The sequence below is a fragment of the Pan troglodytes genome, chromosome 6 (genome assembly GCF_028858775.2).
Source record: "Pan troglodytes isolate AG18354 chromosome 6, NHGRI_mPanTro3-v2.0_pri, whole genome shotgun sequence".
NCBI lineage: Eukaryota > Metazoa > Chordata > Mammalia > Primates > Hominidae > Pan > Pan troglodytes.
The window spans coordinates 97,480,030-97,496,226 of NC_072404.2; the positions used below are offsets into that span (position 1 = coordinate 97,480,030).

The following is a 16,197-nucleotide window of genomic DNA, read 5'->3' on the forward strand; positions in this document are numbered from 1 at the left end:
TGTGTGTATGTATGCATCTACTTGAATGTACATAGACGATTCTTGGCATGGTACACAAAATGTGTCAAAAACGCTTACCATTTAGAAGGCATCTACAGCTTGAATAGTATATGTGAAGGGAGTATTTTTATTCTTCACTATGTACCCTTTAAATTCTTAGAATTTTTGCACCACATGTATATTATTTTAAAATAACACATAAAATAATTTTTTACAAAATAAAATATTAAGTTTATATTTAATAATATAGTTTATATAAATTAAGAAAGCCCTTTAACAGCCTAACTCTTGGACTAAAAAACATTTCTAGGCATGTTAAAGGAAATAAAAGCTTCATTACTTCTTAGTTTAAATAATTATTGACTTATGATTAATAGTCCCTGAAAAATATTACAGCACAAAAATGAACTTTCACCATTATTGCTAATAATTACATATACCACCAGTTGAGACCTCAAGATTTGAATTGTAGTAATGCAAATTGAGATTTTTTTTTTTTCTCCTGGTGTTTATGCCTCTGCTGAAGTGTCATGGAAACATTTAATAATGATTCAACCATATTGAGCTCTTTGCTTCATTTGCCACGTTAGGCTTTTGTGCAGATGCGTCCTGATCATCTGCTATTTTTAGCTTGACTCCTATTTTTTTCAAATCAGAGATTAGTGAAATATTGTTTTCCATTATTGAATCATCTATATAACTCTCCCCAATATAATGGAGGAATGCTTTTAAAAAATGAATTATTTGTCCTTTTTATGATTTAATATAACATGTTTCCAGAGTTGCGTTTTTGAAGAAAACTGTAGTAATTTATAAAATAGTATGCTTTGACATTAACATGTATTCTCATGACTATCAATTTCCATTGTTTTCTAGTCTGATACCGTAATTCTCGAGAATTTTTTTTGTTTCTACTTCTCTTTATTTATCTTTGTTTCTACTATCTTCATGTGTTACTGTTCACTATGAGGCTCAGACTTCTAAGAGAAGAAGGTCTGATTCGGTTAGTCACTGTCCAATATAAGGAAACACTTATAGACAGAGTTCTGTCTTATCAGGTCATCTGTTGACTGTTCACCTTTTATGCCTGGCCAACACAAAGCTAGAACTTTGATCTCTGATCCAATCAGATGTATCCAGGAAATCATGGGCATCTAAGTGATAACATCCTCTCATACACTGAGAATCTGATCTGTGGACTGTTCACCAGTCCAACAGCCCAACACACATTATTGTAACTTTTGTTAAATTTACTCTTAGCCCTGATGACAAAGTAGAATACAACACAACAGAATAAAAGAATAAACCAGCCTAGGGGAAAGTTTAGATTTGCCTTGGATAACTCACAGGTTCGAGGTTCAACATTGGGGATAGGACACAGGCCTTGTATCCACATAAAGTTTTCATCCCTACTTGGCAACTCCCCAGGTAGACAACCATAATCTCAGAGATTGTGGTTCCTATGTAGAAGAGGGATAAGAATATTTCTTTGTAGGATTGATATGAAGATTTAGTGTGATTGTGTATGTAAATTGAGTAGAACAGTAACAGACACAGTAATTATAATAGCAGCAAACACTTGTTGAGTACTTCCTATGAGCCAAGCATTACTCTAAACTCTTTATGTCTATTAGCTCATGTAATCCTCATAACAGCCCTATGAGATAATTATCTCCAATTGACAGATGAGAAAACGGAGGCACGGGCAGTCTCTGTAATTTGCTTAAGATTACACAGCTGGTAAGGGAAGGAGCCAATAGCTCACGTTGTTAACATCTACACTACGCTGGTGCTCCACGTGAAGTCAGTGCCCCATGTTCTAGTGTCTAGGACTTGTTTCAGCCCCCAAGACTCTGTGGCCTTCTGGGTTCCATTCCCTGTACAACCCAGATGTGAAGTACCACCCTATCTTCTCCATTAAATGCAACCGCAACCCTCAGTTCATGATGGTCAGTGGCTCCCCTGGGAATTTGGAGGTGGTTTAAGGTCAGGGATTGCATTGTGTACCATTTTACCTGCTCTCCACCCCCTCCCCAAAGCTGAGAGTTACCAGCTTCTGTGGGATTATCTCACAAGGAGCAGTAGTCTCAGGCTAGGCTGGTTTCCTTGGAATTTCGGTGAAGAAAATGTCTTCAGTCTGTTACATCTCCATGTCATCCTGTTCTCTCTCCTCCATTTGTGAAACACTGAACATTTTAAGTGGTGTCAGTCCTTAAGTCATACTGTGAAGTAGGTAACATTTGCCTCTTTAAACCACCCATCCTATCGGTCCTTTCTGTTTCACTCTTTCATATCTCAGTGAGTCAATTTAATTAGAAGCTTTCAGCTACTGAAGAAATAGAAGATTAGTGACAGAATGGAAAGAGGTCATTTAGAGAAGAGCTTCTCGAACTTTAATGTGCATGTGAATCATCTAGGGACTTGTTAAAATACAGATTCTCTACAGTAGGTTGGGGGTGGGGCCTGAGATTCTGCATTTTTAACAACCTCCTAGTGATGTCAATGCTGCTTGTCTCTGAACTGCACTCTGAGTAGTAAGTATTTAAAGGTGACATCCTAAGATGGCAGAAGATTTACCTTCTTACCTTTCCAGGCACATTGAATCCAAATAAATGAATCTCTCTTAGTAGAATTTTATTAATGCAATTGGATGCTAAGAAAAACTTCACAATTTAAAACCCCGCCCATAAACTGCTTACCAGTTAAAGCCATTGCTGATTTCGGAAAAGAATAGTATGAACCTGTTTATCTGGTAATCAATATAAACACTGTAAAAACAAGCATTTCCTCCATCAATATAATTTAGTGACTCTCAAATGATTTATATTCATTTTTACTTAGTTTTATGTAAAAGAGTATTGCTTTGCTACTGCTCATGATTGAATTTCTTTTTTCTTTTTTTGAGACAGGGTCTCTATCGCCCAGGCTGGAGTACAGTGATGCCATCTCAGCTCACTGCGAACTCCACTTCCCTGGTTCAAGCAATTTTCCTGCCTCAGCCTCCCGAGTAACTGGGATTACAGGCATGCACTACCACATCCAGCTAATTTTTGTATTTTTAGAAGAGACAGGGTTTCACCATATTGGCTGGGCTGGTTTGGAACTCCTGACCTCAAGGGATCCACCCACCTTAGTCTCCCAAAGTGCTGGGATTAGAGGCATGAGCCACTGCACCTGGCCCATGGTTGAATTTCTTATAACTAGGAAAGCAGATGATTAAACTTTGGTGCAAGGGTCACATATGTATTTCCTTTCTTTTCTTTTTTTGTCGTTTTTTCTTTTGAGACAGAATTTCACTCTTTTTGTCCAGGCTGGAGTGCAGTAGCACAATCATAGCTCACTGCAGCCTCAAACTCCTGGGTTCAAATGATCCTCCTGCCTTAACCTCCCAAGAGGCTAGGAATACAGGTGCATGCCACCACATCCAGCTAATTTCAATTTTTTTTTTTTTTTTTTTTCTTTGTAGAGACAGGGTCTTGCTATGTTGCTTAGGCTGGTCTTGAACTTCTGGCCTTAAGTGATGCTCCTGCCTCGCCTCTGAAAGCATTGAAATTGTAGACATGAGACACTGTGCCTGACTCCCCATGTGTATTTCAATATCTCTTTCTTTGTTCCTCTAATATCACCTACATAAAAGAAAGGTCAAGTCAACTTTTATTTCCCTGAATTTTGATTTGGAGTCAGCTCACTCGGAGTGTTTATGAATAATTCTGTTAGAAAAGATTTGATAATGCTAATCTGAATAATGAAATATCATGCAGAGTTCTAGATGTGGAGGTGCATTGTGAGTAGAAACCTCCTGTGAAATGAAGCAGCTGATTCTCCTTGTGATGCAAAGACTTACATTCTTTATTTCTGTTTTCAGGGAGGAGAGCACTGTTACTACCAGGGCCATATCCGAGGAAACCCTGACTCATTTGTTGCATTGTCAACATGCCACGGACTTCAGTAAGTGTTCAAAAAGTTATTTTTACTGTTTGTTTTTTCAATAATTTATTTTCTTTATTATGAATGCACTATAGTAGATATCCCTATTTTGTGTCAAGAAATGACTTTAAATTGGTGATGGATCTGATTTTTTTTTCTCTTTTGTATTTTATAAACCAAGCAGATTTTTAAATTAGGGTTGCAAATGGTCGGGCGTGGTGGCTCATGCCTGTAATCCCAGCACTTTGAGGGGGTCGAGGCAGGCAGATCACCTGAGGTCAGGAGTTCGAGACCAGCCCAGCCAACATGGTGAAACCCTGTCTCTACTAAAAATACAAAAATTAGCCGGGGATGGTGGCAGGTACCTGTAATCCCAGCTACTCGGAAGGCTGAGGCAGGAGAATCACTTGAACCTGCGAGGTGAAGGTTGCAGTGAGCCGAGACCATGCCACTGCACTCCAGCCTGTGGGATAGAGCGAGACTCTGATTAAAAATAAAGAAAGAAAGAAAGAAAAGTCCTACATTTTGCAAAAGAAAGAAAAAATATATATTGTCAAGAAAAAAGACAAGCATACTTTAAGGAGATGCTAGACTCCATCTCAAAAAAATTAAATAAAATTAGAGCTGCAGAAAACAGAGGTTTTTGAATTTCACAACGATACCTTAAAATGATATTTGAAGCATTTTTCTAGTTTCATCCAAATTCAGACAGGAGTGATTTGGGTTAACTTCGGTGTCTGTTTCTGTGGCTGTTTAGCCCCTTGATATTCTTCCCTACTCCTTCTTTATATTAGTTTTTATATTTTTGTCAAATAATAGCAGTTTCAATAAATGGAAACGCTTGACTCCTTACACAAAGAGAAAAGGCTGCTAGTGATCTCAAGAGCTCATATGTCTTTGCCCCTTTTTTTCAGCCTGAATCCCACCTAACTGATAGCAAATCTGTGGGAGGGTCTGTCGTTTCTCAGAGATCTCCAAGGAACAAAGTTTATCCTTCCTCAAGGCCTTGCTTCCTTTCTCATAACCTTCTCTATCAAATAATGTTTGCTGATGTTTAACATGGGAATACATCCACTTCCTCCAACCTGTCGATAATGATAACGCACAGGTGGTTGTTTCTTACTTGTTTTGTAACCCCTTATAAAGCTACCGTGTCATTCCTCAGCATTCTCTTTTAACTAAATCGTTTCATTTCCTTCTTGTTTGTTTTACTTTTTGGCACAGAACAATCCAGCACTTTAATTTTGTTAAATTTTCGTTGAGAAACTTTAAAATAATTCCTTTTTGTTACCATCTTAGAGATGTGGCTTTTCATCTAACAAGCAGTTACTGGGTGTCTCCTGTGTGCCAGCCCTAGGAATATTAAGGCGATTGAAACACAAGTCCTGGGAGCTCACAGTCTCATGAGGAGGCCAAATCTAGCCCATTTCCTGATGTGGAACATGATAGGTATATTTGCTTTTTTTTTGAGAGAGAGAGAGAGGAAAAAAAAAAAAAAGTGGGAAAAATGCAAGCTAAGCATTGTCACCAAAGAACAGGTGGCACCTAAGGGCTCCGGAAACATGCCACCTGAAGACAGTGGAGTGCAATAGGTTGGAATAGCCTATCCAAGGGAGAGGGTTACACTGACAGATCTTAAATCTAGGAAAGAGAGCTAATGGACATGGCCAGAAAATCGAGCTAGTCTGCCTGAGTGACACCTCTGGTCAGGATCTGGGAATAAGCATATTAGGCAGAAAGGAAAGAATATAAGGGTAAGTTAAATAACCAGAGACAGGAGGCCATGTGTCTGAGAGCATGGAAGACTTCCATTTCTTTGTTTGTGCTAAAAGACTACTGTGAATAAAGGTGTACATTTATTTACTTTAAATACATTATTTGAAGAAAGGTTTTTACAAACATGGAATCCATGCTTAATATCAGACAGTCTCTGTTTTCTTATTAGGAAAAAGAAACATTGAAGTCCTTTTCAGCAGTAAAATTGTTACATCTGAGCTCAAGACAAGCACATCTGTCACCTAGGAATAGTACAGTGAGACCTGTCCACATTTGTGACAGCAAGTGTATATTGGAGGGTAAAAAATGAAGTGTTTTTTCCCCTTTTCTCTCTCTTAAAATCTCAATCCAAAGTCGTAGTGTCACCATCTTTCTCAGTACTCGTTCCAGTCTGCCTTCTGGTTTTCCAAATGGACTCAATGTTGTGAGAATCAGAGAGAAGATATTTGTGCCTTCTAAGGGCTATAAATGGACCTGAGAACCTAAGAATGATACCTGTTACTAATCCTACTATAGTCATGTAAAGAAGGATTGAAAAATAACTTTTAGGCCGGGCACGGTGGCTCACCCCTGTAATCCCAGGCATGAGCCACCATGCCCACTTTTCTTTTTTCTTTTCTTTTCTTTTTTTTTTTCTTTTCTCTTTTCTTTTCTTTTGTTCTTTCATTCGTTTGTTCATTTGTTCATTCGTTCATTCATTCTTTCTTTTGTTCATTCTTTTCTGTCAGAGTCTCACTCTGTCCCGCAGGCTGGAGTGCAGTGGTATGATCTCAGCTCACTGCAGCCTCCGCCTCCCAGGCTCAAGTGGTTCTCCTGCCTCAGCCTCCCAAGTAGCTGGGATTATAGGCACCTGCCACCATGGCTGGCTAATTTTGTATTTCACTTTGGGAGGCTGAGGCGGGTGGATCACCTGAGGTCAGGAGTTTGAGACCAGCCTGGCCAACCTGATGAAACCCTGTCTCTACTAAAAATACAAAAATTAGCTGGGCGTGGTGGCGGGTGCCTGTAATCCCAGCTACTTGGGAGGCTGAGGCAGGAGAATCACTTAAGCCCAGGAGGCAGAGGTTGCAGTGAGCTGAGATCATGCCATTGTACTCCAGCCTGGGCGACAGAGCAAGACTCCGTGTCAAAAAAAAAAGAAAAAAACCAAGGAAAAATAACTTTTAGGAGATTGCATAGTAACTGGATCAGGAATAGAACTCAGAATCCTGCCTTAGTTATGTATTTTTATTTTTATTGTATTTTATTTTTGAGATGGAGTCTCGTTCTGTTGCCAGGTTGGAGCACAGTGGCACGATCTCAGCTCACTGCAACCTCCACCTCCCAGGTTCAAGCCATTCTTGCGCCTCAGCCTCCTGAGTAGCTGGGATTACAGGTGGCTGCCAGCATGCCCATCTAATTTTTGTATTTTCAGTAGAGACGGGGTTTTGCCATGTTGGCCAGGTTGGTCTCGAACTCCTGACCTCGTGATCCGCCCACCTCAGCCTCCCAAAGTGCTGAGATTACAGGGTTATTTTAATTAAGTAAATTTTATGTCTCCTTTTAAGAATGTTTTTATTTAAAACTAAATAAAATTAAACAGAAAACCTATCGTGCGTCTTGGAACATTGTCAGAATTGTGTATGACCATTTTAGGCTTTCTTAGACTTTTATGAGCACATAGGATAAATATACCCTTGTATCATCTTGTTATTTAGTAATTATTGCTTCTCATCTTGACTTTACCTTCTGAACAAAAATTTCTGGAAGAAATATTTTGGGGGGATGTTATGAAATATTGAATAATGTATGTTGTCCCAATTACAGTGGTTTAGATATGAGATATATTATGTCATCCATGACTCATCCTTTATAAATTACCAAGTGCGTATTTTTTTTTCATTTTTGATTTATTAAATTCAGTTCAATAATATAAATAAGGGAAAATCAGATTCGTATATCTTTCCCATAAAGAACCTGCAAGGTCACATTTGTTTGGAGTCAAAGGACTAATAGGCAATGTTTTGATCTTGGTGTGTTTGGTGTTAATGCAAAAATCTTGTTACTATGGGAACCTTAAAGACTGGAGTTAAGTTTGAGTTTATTGCCCTCTTGTGGAAATTTGTAAGAATGGCTTTTTCATTTCAAAATCTTATTTTGATACAACCTTTTGAAATTTTAGCTCAATTGGTCTGTGACGACTTGGTCTTAGCTATAGGTTTTTATCAAGTATACTGTTATGGACTCAATATAAAAATCAGGATTTATATAAGTAAAACAAAAATATTTCAGTTCTCAAAGCATATAAAACACATGTATTTTTTCATTATTAAGGAATTAATAATGGCATATTATCATATAGCAATCTAGAGTCTTCTGAGATACAGATAGTGTCAGAATCTGTTGTCTTCATATTGCCTACATGATGTTTAAGTCCAATAAAAAGAAATGACTTTCCCATTGGACATTAACCTAGTATAAGGATAAATAACACTCAGTACTATTTTAAGAAAATAATCTGCTTGCTACTTTGTTGGTGTTGCCACGTGAATTTTGGCAAACTATGATGGTTTCATATGACTTTCTGGATGGATATGGCTAGTTCTCAGGAAGGGTAGAGAGATACTCCCTGCCATATTTGGTCTACGTTTTTGAAAGGCTCCCCCTCTGACTCCTTGGGCACATATTGTCAGTAATGTCTTACAAACGGCATCTGTTTATCTTTAAATTCCAAATAGAATGTCATCCAAATTCAGAAAGTACATGTGGCTGAAAACAGTGCAGCTGTGAGAATAATCATTCTGTGAGTATATAGAAGTTGAGGACATGTGGAAGATGTTATAGCAGGAATGAAAGAATTTGGATAGAGGCAGAACTTGGAGGCCATTATAATTATAGCTCATGGAATTTCACCAATTTCACTAAATCTTCAATGAAAGACAAATACTAGTTTATGTTTAGGAGCTTGGCTGTCATATAGTCATTTCTACCAAAAACTAAAAAATTACTACAGCTCATAGCTTTGCTACCCTCAGATGCCTGAATGATAAGACAAGTTTCTTTAACATCATAAAGGGCCTGGTCTCAGTAAAAGGATCATGTTCTTCTAAAAGCAGCAGCTATCAGAATCTGTCTGAGTGGGAGCTGAGGCCATTTGTATATTGAAGTGCTCTCCAGAGGATTTCTCAGATGGCTGGTAGCCACCCCCAGCCTACGAGGTCCAAAATGGAATTTTTTATTTTTAAAGAAATATAGGGTCTTGCTCTGTCACCCAGGCTGGAGTACAGTGGCACAATCATCAATCACTGCAGCCTTGAACTCTTGGGCTCAGGTGATCCTCCCACCTCAGCCTCCCAAGTAGCTGGGACTACAGGTGTGTGCATCACCAGGCCCAGCTAACTTTTTAAAAATTTTTTGTAGAGAGAGAGTCTTGCCACTCACTACGTTGCCCAGGCTGGTCTCAAACTCCTGGCCTCATGTGATTCCCCCCGCCTTGGCCTTCCAAAGTGTTGGGATTCCAGATGTGAGCCCCATGCCCAGCTCAAAACTGAACTCTTAAAGGATTTGCATCCTTCCCTCTGCTTCCTGCTTCCCTAGGCCCATCCCGAAAAGTCCTTTCTGCATCCCCCCTGCCTGCCCTCTTTTTTTTTTTTTTTTTTGAGACAGGGTCTCACTCCATTACATCTTTTTTTATCTTGTTAAATGACATGTCCATTTTTCCAGTTGCTCAGGTCAAAACTTGGAGTCTTCACTAACTCTTCTCTGTTTTACGTACGTTGTTTCAAATCCATCAATAAATCCTACTGGTTGTACCTTCAAAATATATCTGGAATTTGACCAATTCTCACCACCTCTACTATTACTGCTCTGATCTAAGCCAGCATCTTCTTTCGCCTGGATTATTGCAGTAACTTCCCTGCTTCTATCCTTGCTATGCTAAAAACTATTGTAACATAGTTTCTGGCATGATCATTATAAAACTTAAGAAAGATTGTATTTCCCATCTGCTTAGAACTTTGCAGTGGCTCTTCATCTCTCTTAGAGTAAAAGCCAAGGCCCTAGGAAGTGCCCACCTAGTATGGCCCCCACGACCCTCTGGCACCATTTATTGCCCTTCACCTGATTATTTTCTTCCCTAGAATTTATCACTTTCATATGTATGTATATGTGTGTGTATATATATATAATATATAATAAATAAATAAATAAATATAGTATGTACTAGAATACTTATGAGCACCACAAGGACAGAGAATTGGTCTGTTTTGTTTGCTATTGTATCCCCAGCACCTAGAACAGTGCATTGTAGGTGCTCTGTAAACATGCTGATTGAATGAAGGAATGCATGAATGGAGGTAGGTAGCAGGTTGCAAATGGGCAGTTCGTGGTCCCGTCTGTCTGGGCTCTGTTCCTATTTCTGCTCTTACTGGTTAAATAATTTGGCAAGTTACTTTATCTCTTTGGGTTTCAGTTTCCTTACTTATAAAATAAGGATAGTCGTTGTACTTCTCTTGTAGATTTGTGGAAAAGATTAAATGAGTGTAAAGTATCTAGCTTGTGGCAAGTTGTTCAAATGTGTTAGCTCTTGTTACTAGAGCATCTTCCATGTTTATGGTAGGTCGGGCGTTCTCAGTATAGTCCCTGAAAACCTGCATCAGGATCACCTGGAGCTTATTTAAAATGCAATTTCCTGGGTTCCAGTCCAGAAATCTGAGAAGAGTCCTGAAAGAGCTGCGTTTTTACTAGCTCTCCAGATGACTTTTTGCATATGAAAATCTTGGAATTCTATGTTAGAGGAAGGAGTGATGGGCAACAGCTAGAGCATGGCAATCCTGAGCATGGGGTCAGGTGAGGATGAGGTGACTCTACCTATAAGGAATCAGAAGGAGGGGCCTTCCCTCTCAGTGGTGTGTGTGGTGTGTCTGGAGGTGATGGATGGGACTGGGAAATGGGCATTGAGAAGCAAATGGGCCCTCTGGCTGCTGCTGATTTTAAAATGATCTTGTTCTGGGATGAGAGTCGATGGCCATGCCTAATTATTTTTTTGTCGTTGGCAGCGGGATGTTCTATGACGGGAACCACACATATCTCATTGAGCCAGAAGAAAATGACACTACTCAAGTAAGTGCTCCTTCTGTTTGTTGTGGCAAATGGAAATGTTTATGTTGAGAGCTTTTTTCCTCTCCTTTTTTATCTCTACTTTATTTCATTTTTATATTTTTTAGGGTTAAGATAGTAAACATATGTACAGATGCTCCTCAACTTATGATGGGTCTATGTCCTGATAAACCTATCATAAGTTAAAATATTATAAGTAAAAAATATATTTAACACCCTGATAAATGCATCATAAAGTCAAAAACGTGTATGTTGGGGACTGTCTGTATATTTTAAACTAAATATTGAGTAAGTCAAAACCACAAGTGTTTTTTAAAAAATTTCTTGCCGGGTGTGGTGGCTCATGCCTGTAATCCCAGCACTATTGGAGGCTGAGGCGGGCATGAGGTCAGGAGTTAGAGACCAGCCTGGCCAACTTGGTGAAACCCTGTCTCTATTAAAATACAAAAATTAGCCAGGTGTGGTGGCATGCGCCTGTAATCCCAGCTACTTGGGAAGTTAAGGCAGAAGTATTGCTTGAACCTCCTGCCACTGCGCTCCAGCCTGGGTGACAGAATGAGACTCCGTCTCCAAAACAAACAAACAAACAAACAAAAAATTTCTTTTGTTTCTTTCTTTTTTATATTGGAAATATAATACTTTCCCTTTGAGGTGTTCTGAAATCTCTATTTCCATCTCAACCCTATTGTGTTATGATCTGTCTTAGTTTGACTTGGCTACCATAACAAAATACTGTAGACTGGGTTGCTTAAACAACAGAAACTTTATCTCAGTTCTGGGCACTGAAAGTCCAAGGTGCCAGCCATCAGGGTTGACATCTGGTGAGGGCTCTTTGCTTGAGTTGCAGATGGCTGCCTTCTCACTGTGTTCTCACATGGCAGAGAGAGAGAGAGAGAACTCTGGTTGTCTCCACTTGTTATAAGGGTACCAGCTATACTGAATAAGGATCTCACCCTTATGACCTCATTTAACATTTATCACTTCCTCACAGGCCTTATCTCCAGACAAAGTTACCCTGGGTGCCAGGGCCTCAATATGAGAAGTCTGGGGTCACACACACATTCAGTCCATAACAAATCAAATCCACAGATCTGTGATTTTTCACCCCTCCTCTCTTTTCTAGATTCCAGATTTTTCTCTGTTGTCTATTGCTTTTAAGGCTCTATGCTGATGAAGTTTAGAGAAACCTGAGTCATCTTAATCCTCTCTCTCACTTTAGCTGAAACATTCATTGCCCACAAATTAGAAGAAGTTGAATTAATATTATAGACTACACAGAAACATAATACACTTTCATTCTAGCTCTGTACATACAAATGTTCTTCCTCGTGTTACACAACATTACTTAAGCAGAGAGGCAAATTCTTCCAAGAAACATGCATGGCTTTGTCACCCATAAACCATCTTGTTTGGGAAATTCTCTGTATTGTGTATTATTTTATGGGTACCCACTGCTGCCTGTCTTGTCACTTTGCTTGACAGTATGATTTTTTTAAGATAATATGAAACTGGACTATGACATTCTAATTTTTTTTTTTAGTAATTGGATGAAGCCAGATGAAATTATATTTGAGTGTTTATTAACTTTTTAGAAGAAAAGTGTGACTTTTTATCTCTTGCTTTTTCATATAGCTTGTATGACACTTGAATTTCAGAACAGGGTCCACTTTGTAAATTTACTTATACCAGGCATCCTGCTCCCCAATACTATGAAGATTGTTAGCTCTGTAGTCTGCCTACCAAAGCTCTCTGACTTTTAAAAGGGTGCAGGGATCCGTGAAAGGAATCAGTAATAAAAAAACATTAAGTCATTTTGCCAAATGCCTTATTTGTCCTTGGGGGAATAGATTCATTCATTTGTTTTCCATTACTGTAGGCTTTGGCTTCTCTGTGAAGGCATTTTTCTTCTCATTGGATATTGCTCTGGTGCTGAGAGAATACAGGAGTGAATAGGAGGGGTTGGGCAATGGTTCATCACCTCTCTAAACCCAGGAGAATGCATAGGCAAGCTGTGGTTCTTTTAAGGGTCTCCAGCTATGTTTGCCTAAGGCTGGAGATAATCCTGTTGTACATGCTTAATCACTGTTGCTTGTGTCATTTCAGGAGGATTTCCATTTTCATTCAGTTTACAAATCCAGACTGTTTGAATTTTCCTTGGATGATCTTCCATCTGGTATGATGTTCATATAGTGACTTTTTATCTAAAAGACAACTTCAGTAATTTATTTAATGCCTTAGAACTAATCTATATTTGGAATATCATTAGCCCACATCTGCTTTTGACATTTTTAGAGGGAGAGCCAAGTCACGTCAAGAGGGAGAATAAAATGCAAACTGTCCTCACAGATGAGTTTGGAAAGATGTGGAGGAAAACTTTAAAACATTTTTAAATTAAAAATAAGGCACTAAAGGAGAAACAAGATTAGAGCAAGAATTGGTCTGTGAGACAAAGTATATACAAATTCACTCTTTGTGAAATACTGGTCTTGTAAACATAGGGATGAACTCTTAATCATTTCCCTACTTATTGTTTTCCTTGTCTCTTTTTTGCTCTAGCATTTTAAGAAAGAACGATTATAGGTTAACTTTTATTATCATTATGTGCTATTTGTGAAATTAGTCGTTTCTTCTCACCTATACCTAAATGGATCTAGGTTAATTTTAAGAGTGTTTGTCTCCCAAGATTACTTATGATTTACTATAACAAGTTAGAAGAAAACAAGAAATAGACAAATGTCAAAAATACAAATTTAGTGAAATATTTTCAAAAGTAAGCTAATTTATTTTAGGTTGAATAAATGGACCTAGCAACCTATGTTGCTTTGAGATTTGCTTCCAAGTCTTCACATGACAGGAAGGGCAGTGCATGCATACTTTGCCCTCCTTAGTGGAGCAGTGATTATGCAGGGTGAGTTAGCTTTTGTCTTTGGCTGTGCTGGACTCATTTATTTTCTTCTGAAGACAGACAGCACTCTGAATATCTTTATTCAGAAGATATCTGGATATCTGGTATGGAGATGCTTCCTCCCCTATTTAGTGAGCCTTATTTTAATTTTTTTTTTTTTTTTTGAGACAAAGTCTTGCTCTATCGCCCAGACTGGAATGCAGTGACGCGACCTCAGCTCACTGCAACCTCCGCCTCCTGGGTTCAGGCAATTCTTCTGCCTCAGCCTCCCAAGTAGCTGGGACCACAGGCACACACCACTACGCCTGGCTAATTTTTGTATTTTTAGTAGAGACAGGGGTTTCGCCATATTGGGTAGGCTGGTCTCGAACTCCTGACCTTGTGATCCACCTGCCTCGGCCTCCCAAAGTGCTGAGCTTACAGGCGTGAGCCACTGTGCCCGTCCTGATTATTTTAATTTTTAATCTCGTTTTAATCTTTGCAGCAGCCCTGTAAGATTAACGTTATTCCCGGTTTGTAGATGAAGAAACAGAGCTCAGTTAGTTTGTCTTTTCCAGGGTCCCACAGCTAGCAAGGGGTAAAGTTGAGTTTTGAATTATGACACTATGGTAGAGAAGCACAGAGGGAAATGGAGTAATCCTAAACTAATGCTTAGATAATCACTTAGAAGTTTACATTGTCTCTTCATCAGAAAATAAAATAAATGTTTCCTAATGTTCCTTTCTCTCTAAATGAAGTTTGTAACTCCTTGTCCTCCTGTAATTTCCCTAAAGAGAAATGAACATTCTCTCCCCTTCTCTCCTGCTGCCAGAGGGATAGAAGATTTAATAGAATTTACTATTTTGAAAAATCTTCAAATGGGAATATAGATGCTCTTACCTCTCACAGACTTTTTAGACTGTTCTTTCAGTGATCTTATAAAACTTTTTACAATCCCTATTCTGATAAGAAAATAAGTCATGACTAGCTGTGTGGGAATAAAGCTATAATTTAATGGGTATTACTGGGAGCAGTCAACATTAATTAATATTTAAAGTAATAAATAAAGATTTTCCCCTAAAGACTTGATTGTAGGCTTGCTAGGATATAACCTTATATCTATCTATCTATCTATATATATCTTTTTTTTTTATTTTTGAGAAAATCGTTCAGGGTTTCTTTCCAGCAGAAACTTTGATGGTGACTTGGCAGTTTTGCTGTTATTAAAATGATTTTTAGACACGTTCTTTAAAAACTCAGGTCTGTTTCAATCAGTTTCTAGTTTTCTTTTCTCATCAGAAGTTGGCACTGTCAATTTTGAGAGAGTTTGTCTCCCAACATTACTTATGATTTACTGTGATAAATTAGAAGAAAACAAGAAATGGACAAATAAATGTCAAAACTGCAATTTCTGTGAAATAGTTTCAAAAGTAAGTTTAATTATTTTAGATTGCATAAAGTTTAACTGGGTTATAGATTATCAACATCATCATCTTGTTATGTTTTATATATTTCCCAGCGATAGACATGGGATCAGCTGTTCCCCAAACTTGCTGGACTGTGGAACATTTGCTTTACATGGCATGTACCTGTCTCAGGACTAGTGTTTCTGAGAACATATTCTGGGAAAATCTTATTTCCTGTGGACACTTATGCACCCAGTTAAAAAAATATGCAATGAAATATAAAAGTCTTGTGTACCATTCAATGAATTTTTACATACCTACACTCTTGTTGAGAGATAGAGCATGTCCGTTACCCCAATAACTTCCTTTGTACCCTTTGTAGTCAGTGCCTCCCACCTCTGCCATTCCTTTTGTCTGTTGTAGAACTTTATACAGATGGAATCATGTACTATGTGCAGCTTCTTTTGTTTAGCACATGCCTGTGAGGTTTATGTTGTCAAGAGTAGCAATAGTTCATTCTTTTAAATTATTGAATATGTTGTGTCCTATGAATATACCACTTTTTTCGGGGGTGGGGGATGGGGTCTTGCTGTGTTGCCCAGGCTGGAGTGCAATAGTGCGATCTCGGCTCACTGCAGCCTCTGCCCCCTGGGTTCAAGCAGTTCTCCTGCCTCAGGCTCCCGAGTAGCTGGGACTACAGGCATGCACTATCATGCCTGGCTAATTTTTGTATTTTTAGTAGAGACAGGGTTTCACCATGTTGGTCAGGCTGGTCTCAAATTCCTGACCTCAAGTGATCCACCCGCCTTGGCCTCCCAGAGTGCTGGGATTAGTGGCATGAGCCACTGCGCCCGGCCTATACCACAATTTTTAACTTATTAAGTTGATGGACATTTAGGTTGTTTCCAGTTTTTGACTATTATGAGAAAAGCAACTATGCACGTTATTGTACAAGTCTTTTCTGTGGGCACATATTTTCATTTCTTCCAGTAAATACCTAGGAATAAAATTGCTGGGCCATAGGGTAGGTACATGTTTAACTATGTTGACAGTGTCCTCAAACCTTAGCATGCATCAGAATCATCTGGAGGACTGGTAACCACAGAT

The 16,197-nt window shown here is 38.7% G+C and overlaps 1 protein-coding gene across 35 annotated transcripts in view; it reads left to right on the forward strand.

Moving 5' to 3' along the window:
- ADAM22 (ADAM metallopeptidase domain 22) overlaps window positions 1-16,197 on the forward strand; it is a 269,774-nt gene that overhangs the window by 170,555 nt on the left and 83,022 nt on the right. For all 35 annotated transcript variants that reach the window (XM_016957687.4, XM_016957691.4, XM_054655918.2 and 32 more), the window contains 3 exons: window positions 3,866-3,948; window positions 10,740-10,803; window positions 12,904-12,973. In XM_016957687.4, coding sequence (XP_016813176.1) covers window positions 3,866-3,948; window positions 10,740-10,803; window positions 12,904-12,973 — 217 coding nt within the window. The remainder of the gene's footprint in view (window positions 1-3,865; window positions 3,949-10,739; window positions 10,804-12,903; window positions 12,974-16,197) is intronic.